This window comes from Carassius gibelio, chromosome A11 (genome assembly GCF_023724105.1).
Source record: "Carassius gibelio isolate Cgi1373 ecotype wild population from Czech Republic chromosome A11, carGib1.2-hapl.c, whole genome shotgun sequence".
NCBI classification, from domain to species: domain Eukaryota; kingdom Metazoa; phylum Chordata; class Actinopteri; order Cypriniformes; family Cyprinidae; genus Carassius; species Carassius gibelio.
In genome coordinates this window covers 10737858-10757625 of record NC_068381.1, presented here as the reverse complement: position 1 = coordinate 10757625, position 19768 = coordinate 10737858, and the positions used below count along the sequence as shown (strand labels likewise).

Below are 19768 nucleotides of genomic sequence, written 5' to 3'. Positions count from 1 at the left end.
CTGAACCTTTGCCCACCCCCAGGCCATCCAAGATGTGGATGAGTTTGTTTTTTAATCCAAACAAATTTGGAGAAATTTAGCATTGCATCACTCGCTTACCAATGGATCCTCTGCAGTGAATGGGTGCGGTCTCCTTCTGATGGCACCCATTCACTGCAGAGTATCCATTTGTGAGCCCCCTCCCCCCTCCCATTTTTTAGTAACCATACCAAATCCAAAATGAGTGAGCATGAATCAAATCCTTTGTATAAACTTAAATTATTTTATTGGAAATTGATTTGGACCAATAACAAGAGACATGAAATATTTAAAAAAAATTGCACTGAACTCATTCAATTTTAAGAAAGCATGTCATGCACAATTTGTGGCATCAATAAATTGTTACATATAATGGTCAATACATCCACAAGAATAGTGGACAGCATATGATAAAACATTGTAGTCTATTTACTGAGAAAGTCCTTTTCTTCACATCAGATAAAAAATACAGAAACGTCGCATCTCATCACTTGAAAAAACACCGGAGGTACAAAAAAAAAAAAAACTTCTTGAAGTTACAAAAAGTAGAATGGCTTTGGTTTCAATGGTCCAATCATTCGCTTTAATAATACAAAACGACAGGACTTCAATACTCTTTGGTAAACTGGAGTGCATTTTAAAACTCAGTCCATGTACAACAAAAACTGATAAAGTAGAGTAACAAAAATAACATGGTGAAAAAAACTAACATCAGTAAAAACAAGTGATGGACCTTGCACATGCAGGTTAAAACCAACAACACGGTCAACACTGGTCCGTCACAACTCTCTCCATGTGTGTTTCTGGAGAACTCTGTAGACGCCACCTGTTAGCAGAGATGTGACGTTCAGGGCCAGGGCACCTGTTAGCACACTGCCTCCGCACCACAGAACAGCTGTCTGTCTGTGTGCTTATGTTTGCGTGTGTGTGTGTGTGTCATGTTGAGAGACATACCCTACATGTGAGCCCACCCCCAACCTGACAGCAGTTGTCCCTGGTTCAGGACTCCTAGCTGAACAGCTATTATACTTTAAACATTCATAATCCTTCATTTGAAGTAATTTAGTTTGGCAAAATGTCTGTGGCATTTGGAAATGTATTGACAGAGTTGTGTTTAAGAAGTCAGTTGAAATGTCACATCCTTCTCCTGTCGCATACTGCATCTAGGTGAAGGTGTTGATAGGAGAAGCGCACGGTCATTATTATCTCACAAGGCACCGTGTCTGAATTAAAATCAAATGGCTCCCGCCTCCCTCAGTTGTCCCTCAGGCTGTGGAGGGACAACAGCCGGCTGCAGTGTGTTTCTGCAGCAAGGACATGCGGCTGAAGGTACGAGAACAGGTGCTGCACTGGTATTTCTTCACATCTGCATGGGTCTGCAGGTGTGCACGCAGGTTAGAACGGTCCGCGAAGGCACGGTTACAGTGTGGGCAGGAGAACGGACGCTCACCTGTAGGGAAAAGAGAGAGAGATAAAACTACAGTTAAATGCATGCACTTTGTAATCATAAAATGTCCTTTTTAAAAGCAAATATCCTTGCTAAAAAACAATACTAGTGCAATAGCTAAAAGTCACATGGTAAACTGATTGAATCAATCAAAAGTACACAAAATAAGTGGCTACTCAGCAAGGATGATAACAAGTGATCCGTAGCATTCTTGATCAACTTATCTGTGCTTATCTCTGCTCTCACACTAGTGATTGATAACATTGTCCTATTGTGTCATTGTTGAGGTCAACACAATGAGTGATCAATGAAAACAGTTCTACTGAGGGCAAGCTCACTAAGATAATGCTGTTACATTAATGAAATTATTAAGAAACATTTGAGAGACTTCCAAATGTTTTTTTTAGATATTTACTTTATGAACTCTTTAAAAATGTATTTAAAAAAAAATGTAAAAAAAAATAAATAAATAAAAAAAATTATATATATATATAAAAAAATTCAATAGAAAAAATTGTGTCCCCCCTGTAATTCCAAAGCAACAATAGAACTCTTTTTTTTTTTTTTTTAAGAAAAAAATTCTAAAGGAAACTGGAAGATATTTACTCCATTACATCTTTAATTAATAAAGCAAAAAAAAAAAGAACAAAAAAATCTTACAATAAATATCATTTTGAAAAAAACTTAACATTTTTAAGTATTTACTCTGCTAAAAAAAATTTATATAATGAAACTTATGCATGAACCAAATATGGTGTTAGTAACTAATGAAATAATCCTTTAAGTGAGACAACAAGTTTGAATTACCTGTATGTGTGCGAATGTGTCCTCTTAACAGCCAGGGTCGCGAGAAGGCCTTTCCACAGGTGGGACAGACACAAGGTAGTGTGTGTGAGCGGATGTGCATCTTCAGGGCACCGAGACTGTTGTATTCTTTGGGGCAGTGCTTGCAAAAGAAGGCCGGTCGAGTGGCTGGGGCAGTGGCCTCGCTCTTGTCCTCTCTCTGTCCTGCCCTGTTCTTGTTGCTGCGCCTCGGCCTGTTGGTCTGCTGTGGATGGTAGGTGTCTGAGGAATCAGGGCTCGGTGGGTCAGACGTGCGTCCTTCATCTTCTTCCCCACTGCTGCTGCAGCTGACGCTAGACGGGGAGCTGAGGTCCAGCGGGCCCTGGCTAGGGGAAAGGGTGGATGGGGATGTGGGATCGTGTAGCAAGCTGACGTCCCAAACCAGTCCAGTGGTTAAGCAAGTTACTGGGAAGTCACTGGTGACTGCTGGAAGTTCTGCTAGTGGGTATCTGTCTAGCAAAGTATCTGATGGGTAAGAGAGAAAGATACAAATAAATTCCTAATGGTATTTACAGCCATAATAGACTTTAATAGACATGTTGCTATATACTCTTTAGACGTGATAGTTTACAATATAAGTGACTGCCAATGAAAAACACAGGACACAAGTAGAAAATAGAAAAACACCAGGTCCAATGAAGAAAAAGTGTCTAAATCGAAATTCCAAACTGCAAATTTTATACATATGTATTTATATGTAATTACGATGTCCGAATTATCGAAGCTTGATGAAAACGCCAACCAGTCTATTTTTAAGTTTTACTCTAGAAAAACACTTTACATTTAGATCGATTCGATTTTGATAAAACAGACGCAAACTCACCGTTCTGACATTCCAACTCGCTGTAGTTTGGCCTCTTGCTGGTGAAATACTTTTTTACCAGGAAAGACCGAGGCATGTTGAACTCTGAAGTTTTAACAAACCCAGTCCAGTTATTTTCAGGGGGGAAATCTCGCTGAAATCACTCCACTTCGGATAGTCCGTTAAATGTAACGACCTCGCCAATCCGCAGTTCTCGTAACGTGAACACACTGATCTGAACTGGACTACAATTAGTGAGTCTGTACTTATTTAAAATAGTCTGACAGAGTAAGTGGGTATACTTCCACTTGGACCCGCCCTAAAGAACTGCCTACAGCCACCGCTGTCGTCAGTGTTTCATTTAATTACCCAGCACTTGACTGCTGCCTAGGTGTGAATGTTCCAAAAGCGCTCTTACGCGCAGGTTATACACATAAATTAATTGTTAAATCCGTGCCTATCAAGATCATGTAAATCAGCCATTCTAAATTCATTGTTTACTTCATGGTTCCAAGCCAAAGTGTTTAAAAAGCCAGATCACTGTCCATTTGAATGAAAGCTTTTGTGAAGGAACTGTTTGCCATTCCCAGAGTCTGCACAATGTAGGATAATCGAATCAGCGTGTGCCGCATAAATCCACACAAGTCTACTTCCTATCAAAACACATGCTGGATTTCGTTTGTCCAGATGCAGCGTTTAAGAATGAAATGTTCACTGACATCAAGTTGTGTTTTAATGTAAAGGAAATAAAATATCATACAACAAAATGCATGGGCTCTGGATGTGTTTTACTGCCTAATTTTGATTAAGCTGACAAGTGCACTTTTAAAATGACGTGAAGACAAGCTTGGAATGAATTTGGTGGGTGAAGTACAACTTTGATTATGGCGCCACCTTGTGTTTTTTTCTGTTTGGATGGACAGTCGCTGTCTGTCACTGTAATGAAAGGTCCGTTAAATGCATTTTTCCACAATGTTTGATAAAGTGCACTAAACTCAGAAATCTGCTATTAAGTGTTTGGAAGGCTTATCAAATGCTTATCACATGTCACTTAAAGAAACATAACTTTTGACTTATTATAAGCTTAACTTTTCCAGGATTGAAAAATGTCAGTTGTTGCCTTCTTTCACTGTCTATGGTTGTTGTCTATGGGGGTTAGACTTAAACCGTATAAAATACAAAACACACATAGACACACAACACACACAAATGAAGTGGTGGCTGTAAATTAACAATGTGGCAAAAGTAAGCCAGAAGACTCAAAGAGGTTGAAATCAGATTGATTGACCTCCGATAAAGCATTCCTGTTAATTTGTTATGTTTAACAAAATGTCTTTCTCTGTGTTCAAAATCAGGGTATCTTCCGAAGATTCCGAAGATGATTTCAAAACAACATTAAAAAAAACCTTGTCTAAATATATATCCAAATCCACTACATAATAAAAGTAAGAAACAACTAGAGAATTTTAAAAGCATTTTATATAAATCTGAATCTAATGGCTAAACCATGGAATTGCAGATTTTTTACTCCCTCCAGATGGCACTAATGCCACTAAAGGCATTGTCTTTATTTTAAAAGTAAACATTATCCAAAATTAATATTTGAGCAAGTACATAACCAGTCAGTTATGTACATAACCAGTTATTATTATGTTAAGGCGAAAACATCGCCATAACATAATAATGTTTTCTAATGTTTTCTAATTTGATAAGGTTTTCGCGGGAAATTCGAGCGTGGCACTGCGTCCTTACGTCACGTCTGTAAACAGAACACCGGCTACTAGGCTATCCCCTGTGAGAATCCTGCAGGTGGCGGATCATTTAATTATAACCTATTCCCACAGCAGCTAGAATAATTAAATGTTAAAAAATCATTTTGATTGCGGATTGTAATCAAGAAAGACCATATGAAACACATCTGAATTAAATTAAATTCCAATTTTAAATGTGTTTCTGATTACAGATAGCCTGGGTTTTCACAAGATCTGTATTTTAAAGACGACTAGTTCGATGGGAACATTGTTTGCTTTTTGGGTTAAAATAATTTCTAAATATGAAATGCAAATAATGTGACAATTAGAGATTAGACTCTACAGAAATTGAAATATACATGCTTATATACACACTATATTCAGCAACGCCGATGATGTTAACATTAATAATTTAAGAATAAAGTACAACAATAATTTGCAGGGTTTGATGTGATATGAGCTAATCAAACGTTAGATAAAATCACCATTGGTAGCGCGATTTATTTTAATGCAATTTTCCTCTGTTGATCAGAGCAAAGCATGGCAGACTTGTTACTTGTTCATATGACAATACATGGTGTCAATTCTTATTGGGGTCATATATTCCAAGACAGGCTAGAATCTGATTATTAAGTGCGGTGACTGACTTTCTTTTTCTGTGTACTACACCTCAAAACAATGAACTGCAATTCCAGGTATTCAAACATAGATGGCGACAAAGAGGCTAAATTTACGGACTGCAGCTTTAACCTGAAAAACTCCAATATTAAAAAAATGTATTAAAAAAGAATTAGAAAAAAGTATTATATGGAGGAAAATATAATAATTATTAGATAAATATTAATTAGTTTAATTAAATTCTCTCAAATCACAAAATAAAAAAATATATGACATTGATTTAAATGAAAATATAATAAAGTTACATTTCAGGTGTTGTCACTTTTGACCCGAACAACACAAGTGTGACCCATAGATGCGTTTGTTTTAATTAAGTCAGCTGTAGGACAGTTATAGGTACTTATCAAAATTATAGTGGAGAAGGTGGTGTTTAGAGTGAATAAAGACTCATTTGCTAAATAACGCAGACAGATTTTGTAAGATGTTGCAACATTGTGGTGTAATGCTGAATGTTTGAGACATTATTGACTTTCATTGCACCTTTTCCATACAATGTTAGCGAATAGTAACGAAACCTGTTCAAGTAAGTGTGTAGTTTTTGATGATGTGTGATATGTGCTCTGTTTCATATATCTGTATGAGGACTCTACTGCAAACAAAATCTACATTCGGGTATAAATAAAGGAACTTGAACTTGTAATATTCAACAGTGTTCCACGAAAGATAGCAAGCTATATTGGTTTGGAACTAAAGGCAAATTTTAATTTCTGAGGGAACGATCCCTTTAAAAACTCTCCTTCATACCCAGTTGCTGCGGCAGATTGTGCGGTTTTCAAATTTTGTTACTACGTCCCTCGACATGTCCATCTACATTCCTTCACGGCTGAACAGGAATCAGTTTGACTAACGGTCGACCAATGACTTTTATAGTATAGTGTTATAAACTGTTCCCAGGTCGGTCATAGATGAAAAAAAAAAAACCGGATAAAAGGCCCAGTTTGAATCCTGGCTCCACCCATCAGTTTGTGTATGAATCTTATTGGACAAGCCTGTAGATATGGGCGGGTCTAAATCACTGGGCTTTTTTGTTTTTAATATCAGCTGTTCGTTGGGATATTTACTGCGATGTTATAAATTACATGGAACAATTTCCAAAACCTAAAAGAAACTAAACAAAACAGCATATATTCTGCACCTCTACCTCGAAATAAATAAGATTTTTTTAAACTATTTAGACGTCGGAAAATCGAATGCTCTGTAAAGAAGCAGGTAACGTAGTATGTTTTATTTGTACTCTTTATTTAAACTGTGCGAGAAAATCTGTATATTCCCAAATTTGTTTTATTTGTAAATATGTATGTATAGACATTTGTATAGATGCATACATTTCATTTCTTAATAATAATCGAAGCTTACGCTACTTAATCAGAATCGGAATGAGCTTTATTAAATATTTTAGTAATGTTTACAGAATTTTTCATTTACATTTCCTTTACAGAATAATTAGTTTTAGTGTGTATTGATAGCTTTGCACAAATGGATAAATCAGTGGCCCTTGTGTTTTCCTCGACATGTCTTTCTAAATGATTAGTGTTCAAAGAGAGGGAGCAAAACAGCTACCCCCAAAAATCCTCCATAAACAGTTATTTGATATGCTACTACTAAATAAAAACTGCATAAAAACCATCGAAATTAAACCATTTCCACATGATGCAGATGCTGTGTTTTCAGAGAAAATGAATGTATTGTTTTAACGGCACACCCTCCAGCTGGGGGACGACAGATGGACGCCAACAATGGAGCTGGGGTCCAACAATGCACTCCCAAAATTCAGTTCATCCATCTTTGTTGCCATATGAACAAATATCACCAGATATAGGTTTTAAATGAAAGTCACATATCGAACATATCTTTAACTAAAGAAGCATATTGAATTTTTGTTTTAAATTTCTAACTGTGCATGGATGGGTGAAACGCCTTGGTATTTGGAAGCTTGTCTTTTCTAGTTTATTCATCACTACTTTATGGTTGCTGAGCCTAAAAAAAAAAATATTGAAGCCTGACATAGGAGTACTTTATGGAAGAGTGGCCTCAATATGAGATATGAGCCTAAAATAGCTTTTAGCTTGGTTTTAATTCAAGTCTTGTTTAGTGGGTATAATTCAAATCAGGCACTGCATCATATAATGTTCAGATTTATTATATATATATATTATTATATATATATAATATATTTGTCCTCTACCCAAGGTCTGGCTGAAGTCATACTGCGGAGATCTGCTCATAACGTCTGCCATAGTGAAGAAGTGTGAGACTCGTGTACCAGGCATTGGAGTTCACCACCAATTATTCAGAATAAGCACATTTAATTTATAACAATGTTTCAACGGCTCACAAACCTGCTCTTTGGAAACGTGAACAAACCGACTCAGGAACCAACTGTACCAAAACCAGGGCCTCCAGAAGCGGATGAGGAGGGCTGGCTCCTGGTCAGTGCAGCTGGTGAGTACAGAGTACAACTGATATGAAAACCCTGCAAAGACTGAAATATGAAATACTAATCAGAAGAGCATTATATTGGATTGAACATATACTATAAGAGTATGTGGAGCTTACTTAAGGAGGAAAAACTTCTTAATTTTACTCAGAGGCCCAAACTGAGCAAAATGTGCAATTTTTGCAGCCGCTGATATGCTATACAGTATGCTTTATTGGGTTAAAATACAGTGCAGATAATTTAGGGGCTGTAAGTAATATAATCAGAATATATTACTATATTACAGAATATAATGGAGAGACATCCTCTGAACCCAGTGAGGTGCAGTTCAAGTCGATAGGAAACCTGTCAAGCACTGAGAAATGTGCTACCAGCTTGGTCAGTGATGCAAGGTAAAACCAATACACCTGTTCAGAGGTCGCAGTCTGTATAACTTTATTCATACTGAGAAGTTGCAAAAATGTTGACTCTGACAAGTCAGTATTGGATTGATTGATTGATTTAAAGAAGTGTTTTGTTCTGTTTCTAAAGCATCAATGAACCAGAAGTCCCTGTTGCTCGAGGCAGTGTTCGAGTATCTCAGCGGTTGGTTTCTCAGGCTGGGGCTCTGGTCAAAGTGACACAGGTGGGCCGGATACAGCGGGCTCAGGCTCGGTCCAGCCGCCACAATCTCAGCCGCAATTGCATTCAGCGCCAGAACCACATCCGCCAGCGTCTTCCTCAACACTACTCTCGCATACATCGCGTGTTCCTCCACCAGCCTAGTCGTCGCAACTTTAGTCACTAAGATACAGAAAGAGTCAACAAGCATGCAAGTACCTTGGTTCAAAATGAAAGCTTGATATGAAGCTTGAACTTTTTTGATTTACAATGTAGTGTACAATAAATCCAGTGGCAGCTAAAATTATGGCTTCTAAAACAATGTTGGCCATTAGAAAGTATTACTGTACTAGACTGTCATGCAGCAATAAAATGAAGTGAAGGACTTCTGAATTTTCCCGTTTTCTTTCATTGTACATTTAAGCTTATTTAGAAACTGTGCTGAATTCATTTTAGTTTGATATTTTATATACGGAAATCCATTTATTGTGTTGAAAACTTTAAAGCAAAGGGTTAAGACAGATACTTGCTAACCTGACTGTGGTTTATTCATAAAAAACTGGGCTGTTTTACTCAATATAGGCATATATGTTACGTTTTTGCACAAGGCATGTCTCTTTGTCATGCAGTGCACCATTAAAACCACGAGGGGGAGTATGGGTTCGCCTAGTGTGTGTGGTCTAGTCATGAAAGTAGCCCTTGTCTTCTTTCCTTTGGTCAATGAGGCATGACTGTCTTCCAGTGGTATCACAGTCTTAAATGATAACTGCTTTGTGGGCTTTTTGTCTACTGATTGTTTTATTTATTTTTGTCAGCTGAACAATCTTTTAAAATGAAGCATTGTCCACTATTTGCAACACAGAAGTAAGCTATTTTCTTTGAATGTGCAAGACTTCCAAGTCATTAGCTGTATTAAGGAAATAAATAGAAGAAAAATAAAGTGCAGTAAACGGTAAAACTATTTGCCCTGAAAACCAGTGTGTCTATGATTATGATTATTATTTGAAATAATATGCTAATAATTACCAGTTTGCAGTATCAAGCAGCAAAATAGACTATTTTTGTACAAGGAAAATAACTGGACACAAGTGACACCTAAAGCCATTCAAGTTATCATGGCTGCTCTTATGTTAAAAATAAGGTGGATAGTATATATAAAATATTCTAGTTAATTTTTGACATTTATTGTTGTTTAATATTATTATTATTTTAATTCATCTGTGGCTTACAAAATGTCATAAATTGTTAACTATTTGTTCTGATTTCTGTTCAGTTTCAAAAGTTTCTGCTCCAGGTGTGTGTGTGTGTGTGTGTGTGTGTGTGTGTGTGTGTGCGTTTGTTCACCATTCACTGCTGTGTGTGTGTGCTCTTGGATGGATTAAATGCAGAGCACAAATTCCAATTCACTTTCTTTTTTTCCCCACTTTTTTTAAATTGATGGTTCCTCTCAAAGATTTTGTCATAATTTACTTACGCTTAAGTTGTTCCAAACTTGCTTGAGTTTCTTGAACACAAATGAAGATATTTTGAAGAATTTTGGAAACCAAAGATGCTATAGGCATCGATCTTAAAGAATCTTTGTAAACATAACGAATGGTTCCAAGTAAAATATACTTATGAGTTTTAACTTTAATTTCTACCTAGGCAGTTCCATTTAAATTTACTTATGTATTTAGGTAATATAAATAAAAATGAAACTTCAAGTAGCTTATTGAATTAAACGTGACATTTTGAAGTAAAAAGACAAAATAGTATTTGTGTGTAAAATTTAGTTAACTGATGCTATCTTTATTAACAAGTTTAAAAAAAAATCACTTTTTTACAGTGTGTTTGGTTACCAACAATCAAAAGAGAATGTTAATTTTGGTGAACTATCCCCTTACGTTCTTTCTCTTGCTTTCCTCAGTTAATATAAGGCAAGTAGAGCAGAGAGAATGTTAGCAGTTCACTGGTTATTCTGTTTTCTTTCTTTCTCACTGAGGACATCATAGCCCTTCAGCATAAACCACACAGATTCACAGAATGCAGGTGTTTTCATGTTAACAGGTCACATAAATTTAAGGCAGACCAAGATGGTGTTGGAACAGTATACACTATATCCACATGAAGCTGGACATTTATTGCCATCTGAGTAAAATCTGTTTTGCTATGTCTTGTCAACAGAATCAAGGATACTTGGTCAACCTCACCATTTACATTAAAAATCTGTCAAAAGATCTCATAGGACATGCTATCACGCAAGTAGTGAACACCTTTAACACATCTTCATACTTAGACATCACCTGATCTGACGAGCAGCAAGATAAATTTCAAATATGCCATGTGGTGTCCATAGCTATTTGGGAGTTTTTTTTTCTGTGAAAGTTCCCTGTAGTTTTATCTGACGCTGACAGAAAGCAATCTGAACACATGAAGCAGGTGAAGATGAAATGCATGACTTGTTTTATTGTGTTAACTCATAGTTTACCCATTTTTACATATATATATATATATATATATATATATATATATATATATATATAAATTTTTTACACAGCTGTGGTTATGATTTGTTCTTTTCTTTCAGTCAAATTAAAATATTATTTTGCCTACATTTTCAGTTCAGTTAAGTGCATATGGAAGTGTGGATGGTGTCATTCACCTCTAAGAGCTTGAATTCTTAGCCTTTAATATTTCAACAAAAGTATTTGACAATGCTAAGAACAAGTTACAAAACAAGTCCATCAAGTTAAAGAAGTCAGACACTCAGATATCTGAGGTCAGGTGTTTTCAACCAAAGTACATGTGACAAAAAGTGTGCACACAAAAGCAAACGAATAAGGAACTAACATTTCAGACTTTTGAATATGATAAATGGCGACATGAACGTGCTCAAAACACGTCTTTAACTTAATTGAATATTTGTTGGTTGGGTTTTCTGTAATGTAAAATATAAGCTGCACTGATTAAATAATCTTTCAATCTCATAATGCAAACGTATTCAAATCATTAAAATTATATATAATAAACTGAAAATAATTTGATATTGCTTTTTGTATTACCGATTTTCTTGCTAACACAGATGGGCATCTTAAGTGTCATGATTTTGTTGCATGTCAACATTGGAATGTCAGAATGACATCACAACTGACTAGTAGTAGATAACTGACTCCCTCTGTGTTCATAAGGCATTTGCTGTCATTTAACGTGCACTGCATTGAACAAACACTCTTCAACATGGAACGGAACGAGGAAGGTCAGGAGTGCTACTTTATTGTAGTGAAGAGAAGTAAGAAGGGCTTGTCTCGTGGGTCTATTGGGCGCGCGGATGCGGAGACAGCAGCAGGAGATCTCATAGGAATGGTTTATGGACGAGGTGGCGGCGCCAGGAGCAGTGGCATGGTGAAGAAGCAGGACACATACCCACTCACACGCCATCAAGCTCAGCTACTTCTGTCCGTTTCTCCTACCAGCAGGCGGCTGGAGCTCCTGTACAACATCCAGCTCTTCACTGCAATCTGTGCTCTTGCTCAGGATGATCTTGTAGTGGTCAAACACAAGAAGGACCTTCAGCCATGCCTCGTCAAAAATGTGATTCAATTAGGCAAGAAAGACAAACCAGGAGTCTTGCAGAAGCTTGGATTTGAGCTGGACTTAGTGGTGAGGAAATGCATCTTCAGCTGCCAATTTGTTTCCCATTAATTCATGAAAACAAATATATAAAAGTCTTTTATGATTGTTTTATATACATGTTATTTTAAAATAAATAGAATATATATTACATTACATTTGCATTTACATAAAGCGTCTGCTAAATGAATAAATGTAGATCTAAATAAATGTAAATATATTACATTTAAATGAAAATTAAAATTCTGTCATCATCTGCACACACTCAAGTTCCAAACCTGTGTTTATTTCTTTCTTCTGCTCAACACACACAAACACACACACACACACACACACACACAAACACAATATATATTATTATTAAGTAATTTTTTACTAAAATAACATGAATGCTAATATTAATTGTAAACTAAAATATATTGGTTCAGATATATTTTACACAGCATTTTTATTAAGAATTTTTCATATGAGGAAATGTTTTTTGTGTTTACTTGTGTGTAGGATGCATACTGGTAAATAAATGTTTAGCCTGAATGCACTGTAAGTTGCTTTGGATAAAAGCATCTGCTAAATGCCGAAATGCCGAAATGTAAATGTAAATGTAATGGAAAATCCTTAACTTCCACATAATCTAAACATGCACTTTTGAACTGTGACATAAGTGTTGACCATTTGACCACATAGACAAAATCCTCAGAATGCAAAGGAAATAATCATGTTAATGATGTAAAGAATCCACTTGATCTCTTTACATGCTGTTGAATTTTTTTCCATAGGAGACTGAGCGTGATATTTTGTCGAAGAAGTCTGCCCCTCTTCCCTTCTTCAGTGCAGCTGACATTGTCCAGGTGGCTCCATCACATTTAAACACCAGGCAACCGCTGAGAGACAGTGGTGATTTGGGTCAGTTAATCATCTTTTTAGCCCTTAAAACATAGTTGAACAGTCCTGGATATTAAGAGATCCTACAACTAGACTGCGAAAAAGATTGTTATCTTAAACTGGAAAAACTGTGTCGTCAGTCTCTAAAGAATTCATAGCATCTAGCATGCTTCATACCAAGATTAAATGGTTTCATTTACATGACTTCAGTAATTAAGTCAGGTGATACATGCAGTAATATTATTTACATGTTTTCCCTTTTTAGGTTTAAAACAAAAAACAGTGTCTCACATCAATTCCATGGCAGGTCTCAACTCACACAATTCAGAAAAGCAAAGTATCTTATTAAACACGGATGTATCCAGCTCCATTCATGCCTTGTCCCATTATTCTTTGGAGGTGGGGTCCATGGCAGAGGTCATATCTTTGAATGGACAGACCGTGTATGGGGTGATCAGATGGATTGGAGTTCCAGAGGGAAAGAAAAATTGCTGGGCAGGACTTGAACTGGTGAGCAGCGACATTTTTCTCTCTCAGTACAAAGCATGTGCTGATTATGTGGTGTTTCATGCTTGTAAATAATACAAAATAATAACCAAACCCTTTCAGGACAATGAGGTGGCAACTTGTTCAGATGGGACATTTGATACAAAGCGGTATTTCACATGTGAAGGAAGCAAAGCTTTGTATGTGCCTCTGACAAACTGCAAACCAGACAGCAGATTTCTGTTCATCCCGAATGAGATCCCGAAACCAGTTGAACCTCCCTCAGGTGAGACCTTTTTTTTTTTCCTCCGCTTACAGAAACATGCTCAATGTTAAAGGCCTCAAGATTGTTATTTTATTGTTAATTTTTTTCCATCTTAGTCACACTCCTGGAAGATTTAACTGAAGATGTTCCCCCTGTTGCTGAGCAAGATGTTTTGTCTCGTCTGGTTGGCAGAATGAAGGGAATCCAAGGTCACTTCAACTCCTGCTATCTAGATGCCACTCTCTTTAGGTAAACATCTCAAGAAACTAATGTTATTTCATGTTTCATTTATGTGTTTTGATGCATTTTCTTTTTTTCTCTCTCTCTGCTTTTACAGTCTCTTCACATCATCCACAGCTTTCAACAGAATGTTTAACAGATCAGCAGATACAGAGGAAGGCATTTCACACATTTTAAGATGGGACATTGTGAACCGTTTACGCAGGTAAAGGCTCTTAATACATAGGAATGTCACGTAACAAAGCTAATGCACAGCTGTGTTTGTGGAGCTTGAGTAAATGAGTAAATTGAGCATATGAGTGTGCTCATATGACCCCTGCCTCTCTCTACAGATCAGGCTTTGTTCCAGCAGAGAGTGTGATGAAGTTTCGTAAACAGCTGGGCTGCAAATCTTTTGCTACAGAGGAGAAAGGTATTAACTATCCCAGAGCAGCCATTTACTTGTTTGATGTAGAGCTGCAAGATTTTCATCTATGGCTTAGAGCTAATCTTACACTGATCTCTAAAACATTTTACTGCTATTTCCTTAAGATCCAGAGGAGTTCATCACCCTACTACTAAAGCATGTTTTACACATAGAACCATTGCTCAAAATCAGGTTTGTTTCAGTTGCACTGCTTATTTTATATTTTATTATGTTATGTAATCTTATGATATACACCAAATCAGCATATTAGAATGATTTCTGAAGGATCAAGTGACACTAAAGACTGAGTAATGCCTGCTTTCGAGCGTTGCTGTAACAGATTTAAATTACATTTTAAAAAACATTAAATTGGCTATTTAAAAAGTAACATAATAACATATTTAACATATTATATAACTATATTTTTGATCAAACAAATGCAGCCTTGGTGAATATAAGAAACCTTAAAAAAAATTTTATTAATGTTACTGACCCAAAGGTTTTTTAACCAAAACTTGGTGTACATTCTGTGCAAACAAGCTTAAACTGAATATCTTAACACCTGTATGTGGGTTTTTTTAGGTCACATGGAGACTCGGCACAGGACGCCTATACGCATCAGATCATTGTAGAGAAGAATCAGGTGCGAGCTGTGCCTTCAGTTCAGCAGCTGCTTGAGATGTCTTTCGTGTCAAGCAATCTAAAGTTTGAAGAGGTTTGTTAATTTATTATAGCGTAAATTAGATTTAAATTCAATTGTTTATGTCTCATAGTTTCCTACTTCGTAGATACAATGTAAACAGAAGTATGCATTATTAATCAAACCTTTTTTATTTCATTTTAGAATCCATCTTGCCTTATAGTTCAGATGCCACGGTTTGGAAAGAAGTTCAAGATGTTCCCTAAAATCATTCCCTCGACAGAGCTGGACATCACAGACATCTTGAATTGCTGTGAGTTTAACAAGTATATTTCTAAATGAAATCTGCTCCTGATAATATTTGTTTTGTGAAAGCAGATATTGGAGAGTTTCAGATGCAATATCTCTGACGCTTCTCCTGATTTCTCCGGCAGCTCCCAAGGAATGTTTTCTGTGTGGTCATCTTGCAGAATATGAGTGTGTCCAGTGCCTGACGGACCATAAGCTCCAACCAGGCAAAATTAAGCAATATTGCTCCACCTGCAACACACAGGTAGTGCACCTTATACTAAAAACTTATTTATCTACTTTAAATTTCTACAGTTCTGTGATGCAATGCATTTTACATGTTTTTATTTTTTCATCCATATGCCTTCACCCACAGTCAAACCCAAATATTTTTACTCTTTTCTACAGGTTCACATTCATCCCTCCCGAAAGGAACATACACCTCACAAACTTACAGTTCCAGATCATCTTCCTGAAGATGCACCTATACAGAGGCACCAGATGCAGCTGTTTGCAGTCCTCTGTATAGACACCAGCCATTATGTGTCTTTTGTTAAATATGGGCCTAACCAACGGTCCTGGATCTTTTTCGACAGCATGGCTGACCGATGCGGTATGTCAAATATGTTAAATCTCCAACATATTTAAATGTAATCTGTATATTTACGTAATTTGCGATTACTCCACTGAGGTTTCACAAATCCTTTTATAATCCCTCCATTATAGATTCTATAACCATCAAATGTTTTTTATCACTAAAATGGGTGTTCAAATGTAGTTATTCCCTCAATATCTTATTTTTTTATCCTTAGGTGATGATAACAATGGCTACAATGTTCCCGTGATCAGGTCTTGTCCTGAGGTCGGAGACTTCTTTTCCCAATCTGAAGAGGAAATATCCAAAGCAGATGTGAGTCAGTGCAGTGAGCTGGTGCGCCGACTGCTGTGTGATTCATACATGTGTCTATATCAGAGAACAGAGCTAGCAGAGACATTTGTGATGTGTTAAGACATTATCTCTTGTGTTATTACATCATTAGAGTTGACACAGGAGTTACACTGATGTTTTACTTACTCAGATTGTTCTTTTGTGATTTCTAATAAAACTGTATTTATATGTAAAAGGGCTGATGTACGTTAAGACACTTTATCAGGTGGAACTATACATTTATACAGAAGCGACAGTTTCATTTATTTTGATAGTTTAGTATGTTCAGTATTATTTCTTTTGTAGTACGTTCAGTATGATTTTTGATCACATAATCCATAGCTTAGATTATTCAGGTAAGTTTGTTTGTAAGCATTAGTAGCCTATATGCTATTTGATTTGTAGGATGTTTATATTTGTATTAAATATATATGCTGTACCAATTTCATTAGTCTGTCTTAATGATAAAGCTTCATTTAAATCGTAGTTGATTTAAGAGTTTGAACTCTTACTGCTCTTTCTCTCTTTTAGTCATATTTCTATACGTCAATTTTTAAAAGTACAGACTAAGTACAACAGAAACAAATTACCTAAAAAAAATGTGTTACGGATTAATTAGAAAATATTATGAATGAAACTATGATGTCGAATTAAAAAAAAAAAAATGTTAATTTTTTTTTTAATGGTGGGTTTAAATGTTTTGTGAGGCCTAACTGAAGAGAAGCATGGCGTTGGTGCCCTGCTGCCCTCTAATGGAAACATGAGCACTGACTCTTCAAAAACGAACTTGACTCGATTACAATGTTCTAAACTGTGAGTTCTGATTCTCAAACGAATGGTTCTTTTGAATCGGTTCTTTTCAGTGAATTGGTTGACACGATTTGCCAAACAAGTGAAACAAGCTTTTATATTACATTATACATGCTTTATAATAATTATATTATATTAATATAGTAAAATTAAAATGTTGTTTCTAAACATAAACCAGGAAATAATATTTCACTGATAGGTCATATATGAGTGTAGATAATGCACAAAGCAATTGGTTTATGTTTAAATAAATGTTTGGTAAACGAATAAATGATAATACAGTGTTGTTAGCAAAAATCCTATGGCAGTTCCTGGTCACTGACCTTTAAACTGTAAACTGTGAATCATGTTTTATACGTTTATCAGGCAGTAAAGACACAAAGATCATATATAACATGTGGCTGCTAAACAGTTTCCGCCTTTGTACATCTGTTGTCCAGACAGAGATAGGCCTACTGCACTCAGGCACGTGCACAGGTAGGGCTCAACCTGTGCAGAGCACATGCCCTTTTTGCCCTTACACTCCGGTGGTGTTTTTTTTTTTTTTTTTTTTTATCAATGCTACTGGTCACCCTTTACGTCTGTCTGTCTGTTTTACAAATATTTAGCAAAGAAAGTTCTTAAAACGAGCTTGTGTAAATCTTATTCGATCCTCAAGCTGTCAGTAAGCTGATAACTCCGCCCCCTCTATATTCATTAAATCAACTGAAGTTCCACAGCAGCCGCACAGTAGACAACAGCTGAGCTGAACAAAGTTTTGCGAAGGGTAAATACATATCTTGTTGTTTTAATAAGTACTACTAAACACTATATCTATAAAGTAGGGGTGTAACGATACGCGTATTCGTATTGAACCGTTCGGTACGACGCTTTCGGTTCGGTACGCATTATGTATACCGAACGGTTCGTTGGAGTAATTAATTATATTTGAAAAAAAAAAAAAAAGAGAGAGAGAGAAATATAATGATATGCGTTCAACAAGGTAGCCCAATAACCCAAACAACGTAACAGGCAACGCCCCTGACACTCCCGAAGAAGAAAAAAACACCATCTTATATGTTTATGTTAGGCTACTCAGCAGGCGCTCGCTCACTCAGTACGCGCTGAAGGCTCGTTGCAAAATGGCCAATGCGTTTAACAGACTAGAAAAAGAAGATCCTCCAGTAACCAACAGGTCTGGTGTTTGGGTGCACTTTGGATTCCCTTTAAGCTATAATGGTGATGGCAAGAGAGTGGTGGATAAAAAAAACAACGGTATGTCGCATCTGCAACATGACAGGGTACACCAGCGGGAATAAAAAAAAAAAACACCAGCGGGAATATCTGGGATATATGCGTCAGTACTATCTGGGAAAAGACGAAAAAAAGGAGAAACATGCACGCAGCAAACTATCCCTGCAGCATTTAGAAACTATAGCTTACAGGGAATCCAACCCAAACACCAGACCTGTTGGTTATTTTAGGATCTTATATTTCTGGTCTGTTAAAGGCATTCGACATTTTGCAACGAGCCTTCAGCGCGTGCTGAGTGAGCGAGCGCCTTAGGGGCCGTTCACATATCGTGCCTAAAAACGCATGGAAAACGCTAAGCGCGTCTTTCTCCTCCTTTCCAAAGCGCTTGGGCAGAAGCGCTCATGAGGCGTCTGTCTTTGCTAAGCAACAATGACGTGCTCTCTCCATGAGACGCGGAAATTTCAGCGAAGGATAAATGGATTTGCAGCTCTAAAAATCGCTTGCAGTAGCTCTGCTACTAAATTTATTTCAAAATTGCAATCCATATACAACTATGATCAGCTGATCCTTCATCTTGGCTGAGCTCTCAACGTTGTTACGGGAAAGGATGAAGCTGATTGGTTAGTTCTTGTCACATGACCCGCGGTGCGCTTGCGGCATTCTGAAAAGTTGAGATGTTTTTACATTTTGCTGTATCTAAAACGTATCGAACCGAACCGAACCGAACCGTGACATCAGTGTATCGTATCGAACCGAACCGTGAATTTTGTGAACCGTTACACCCCTACTATAAAGGCTCATATTTTATTTATTTGATGTCTGACTGACTCACTGACTGAGACATGTGGGACGTCGCCTGAGAGAGAGGGCTAGCATTTGCCATCTAGTCATAGCCAACACTTAAATAGCCTGTGCATACAGTTGCATTTCATCTTTTATAAAATGCTATTTTGGCCAAATGCATTTTACCACAGGAAAAACTGAGCGCTCCGTCTATATAGCTACAAAACTAGTTTGTAACCTGTAACATTAGATGAAATGTTTTTACCATCGGAAAATCATAACAGGTGCGCCCCCGCGCAGTTTCGTACTGGAACTTACACAAAGCGACGAGTGATCCTCGTCACCTACATAACTATATTTCTAATAAATTTCTTCTATGATTTATGATTGCTGATACACTTAATTTATTAACATTTAGGCTAATCACGTGATGGTATACTCTCCGCTCGTCCTCACATGTATAAAACGTTGTAAAACATGGTTTTACTACAGTAATGTAGTAAGTTAGTAACTAAAAAAAAATTACAGAAGATCACTGTGAAATCGTTATATTTTATCATGCAGAATGTAATTCATGATTCATTCCAAGGGTTCATTTATTTGATCCAAAATACAGCAAAAT

The 19768-nt window shown here is 36.7% G+C and overlaps 2 protein-coding genes across 2 annotated transcripts; one reads left to right on the top strand and one right to left on the bottom strand.

Moving 5' to 3' along the window:
• Positions 1–241: 241 nt before the first annotated feature.
• Positions 242–3439, bottom strand: LOC128022326 (protein snail homolog Sna-like). Its single transcript, XM_052609736.1, has 3 exons — positions 3132–3439; positions 2273–2773; positions 242–1468 (listed from the first exon to the last, which is right to left on the bottom strand). Exons 1-3 carry the CDS (start codon positions 3205–3207, stop codon positions 1284–1286), a joined length of 762 nt encoding a protein of 253 aa, XP_052465696.1. The 5' UTR covers positions 3208–3439; the 3' UTR covers positions 242–1283.
• A 7881-nt stretch (positions 3440–11320) lies between these two features.
• LOC128022823 (ubiquitin carboxyl-terminal hydrolase CYLD-like) lies at positions 11321–16654 on the top strand. Its single transcript, XM_052610605.1, has 13 exons — positions 11321–12215; positions 12962–13088; positions 13333–13577; positions 13677–13839; positions 13935–14067; positions 14156–14263; positions 14391–14470; positions 14590–14656; positions 15047–15179; positions 15309–15417; positions 15539–15657; positions 15801–16005; positions 16205–16654. The coding sequence occupies exons 1-13, from the start codon at positions 11793–11795 to the stop codon at positions 16399–16401; spliced, it is 2109 nt and encodes a 702-aa protein (XP_052466565.1). The 5' UTR covers positions 11321–11792; the 3' UTR covers positions 16402–16654.
• The last annotated feature ends 3114 nt before the right edge of the window (positions 16655–19768 follow it).

Excerpts from the sequence above, each read along its gene's own strand:
- LOC128022326 (XM_052609736.1), bottom strand. The coding sequence starts at position 3,207 with ATGCCTCGGTCTTTCCTGGTAAAAAAGTATTTCACCAGCAAGAGGCCA. Across the intron at positions 2,774-3,131 it reads CGAGTTGGAATGTCAGAACG|ATACTTTGCTAGACAGATAC; the intron begins GTGAGTTTGCGT and ends CTTACCCATCAG. Across the intron at positions 1,469-2,272 it reads ACACATTCGCACACATACAG|GTGAGCGTCCGTTCTCCTGC; the intron begins GTAATTCAAACT and ends TTTTCCCTACAG.
- LOC128022823 (XM_052610605.1), top strand. The coding sequence starts at position 11,793 with ATGGAACGGAACGAGGAAGGTCAGGAGTGCTACTTTATTGTAGTGAAG. Across the intron at positions 13,840-13,934 it reads ACCAGTTGAACCTCCCTCAG|TCACACTCCTGGAAGATTTA; the intron begins GTGAGACCTTTT and ends TTTCCATCTTAG. Across the intron at positions 15,658-15,800 it reads GCTCCACCTGCAACACACAG|GTTCACATTCATCCCTCCCG; the intron begins GTAGTGCACCTT and ends TCTTTTCTACAG.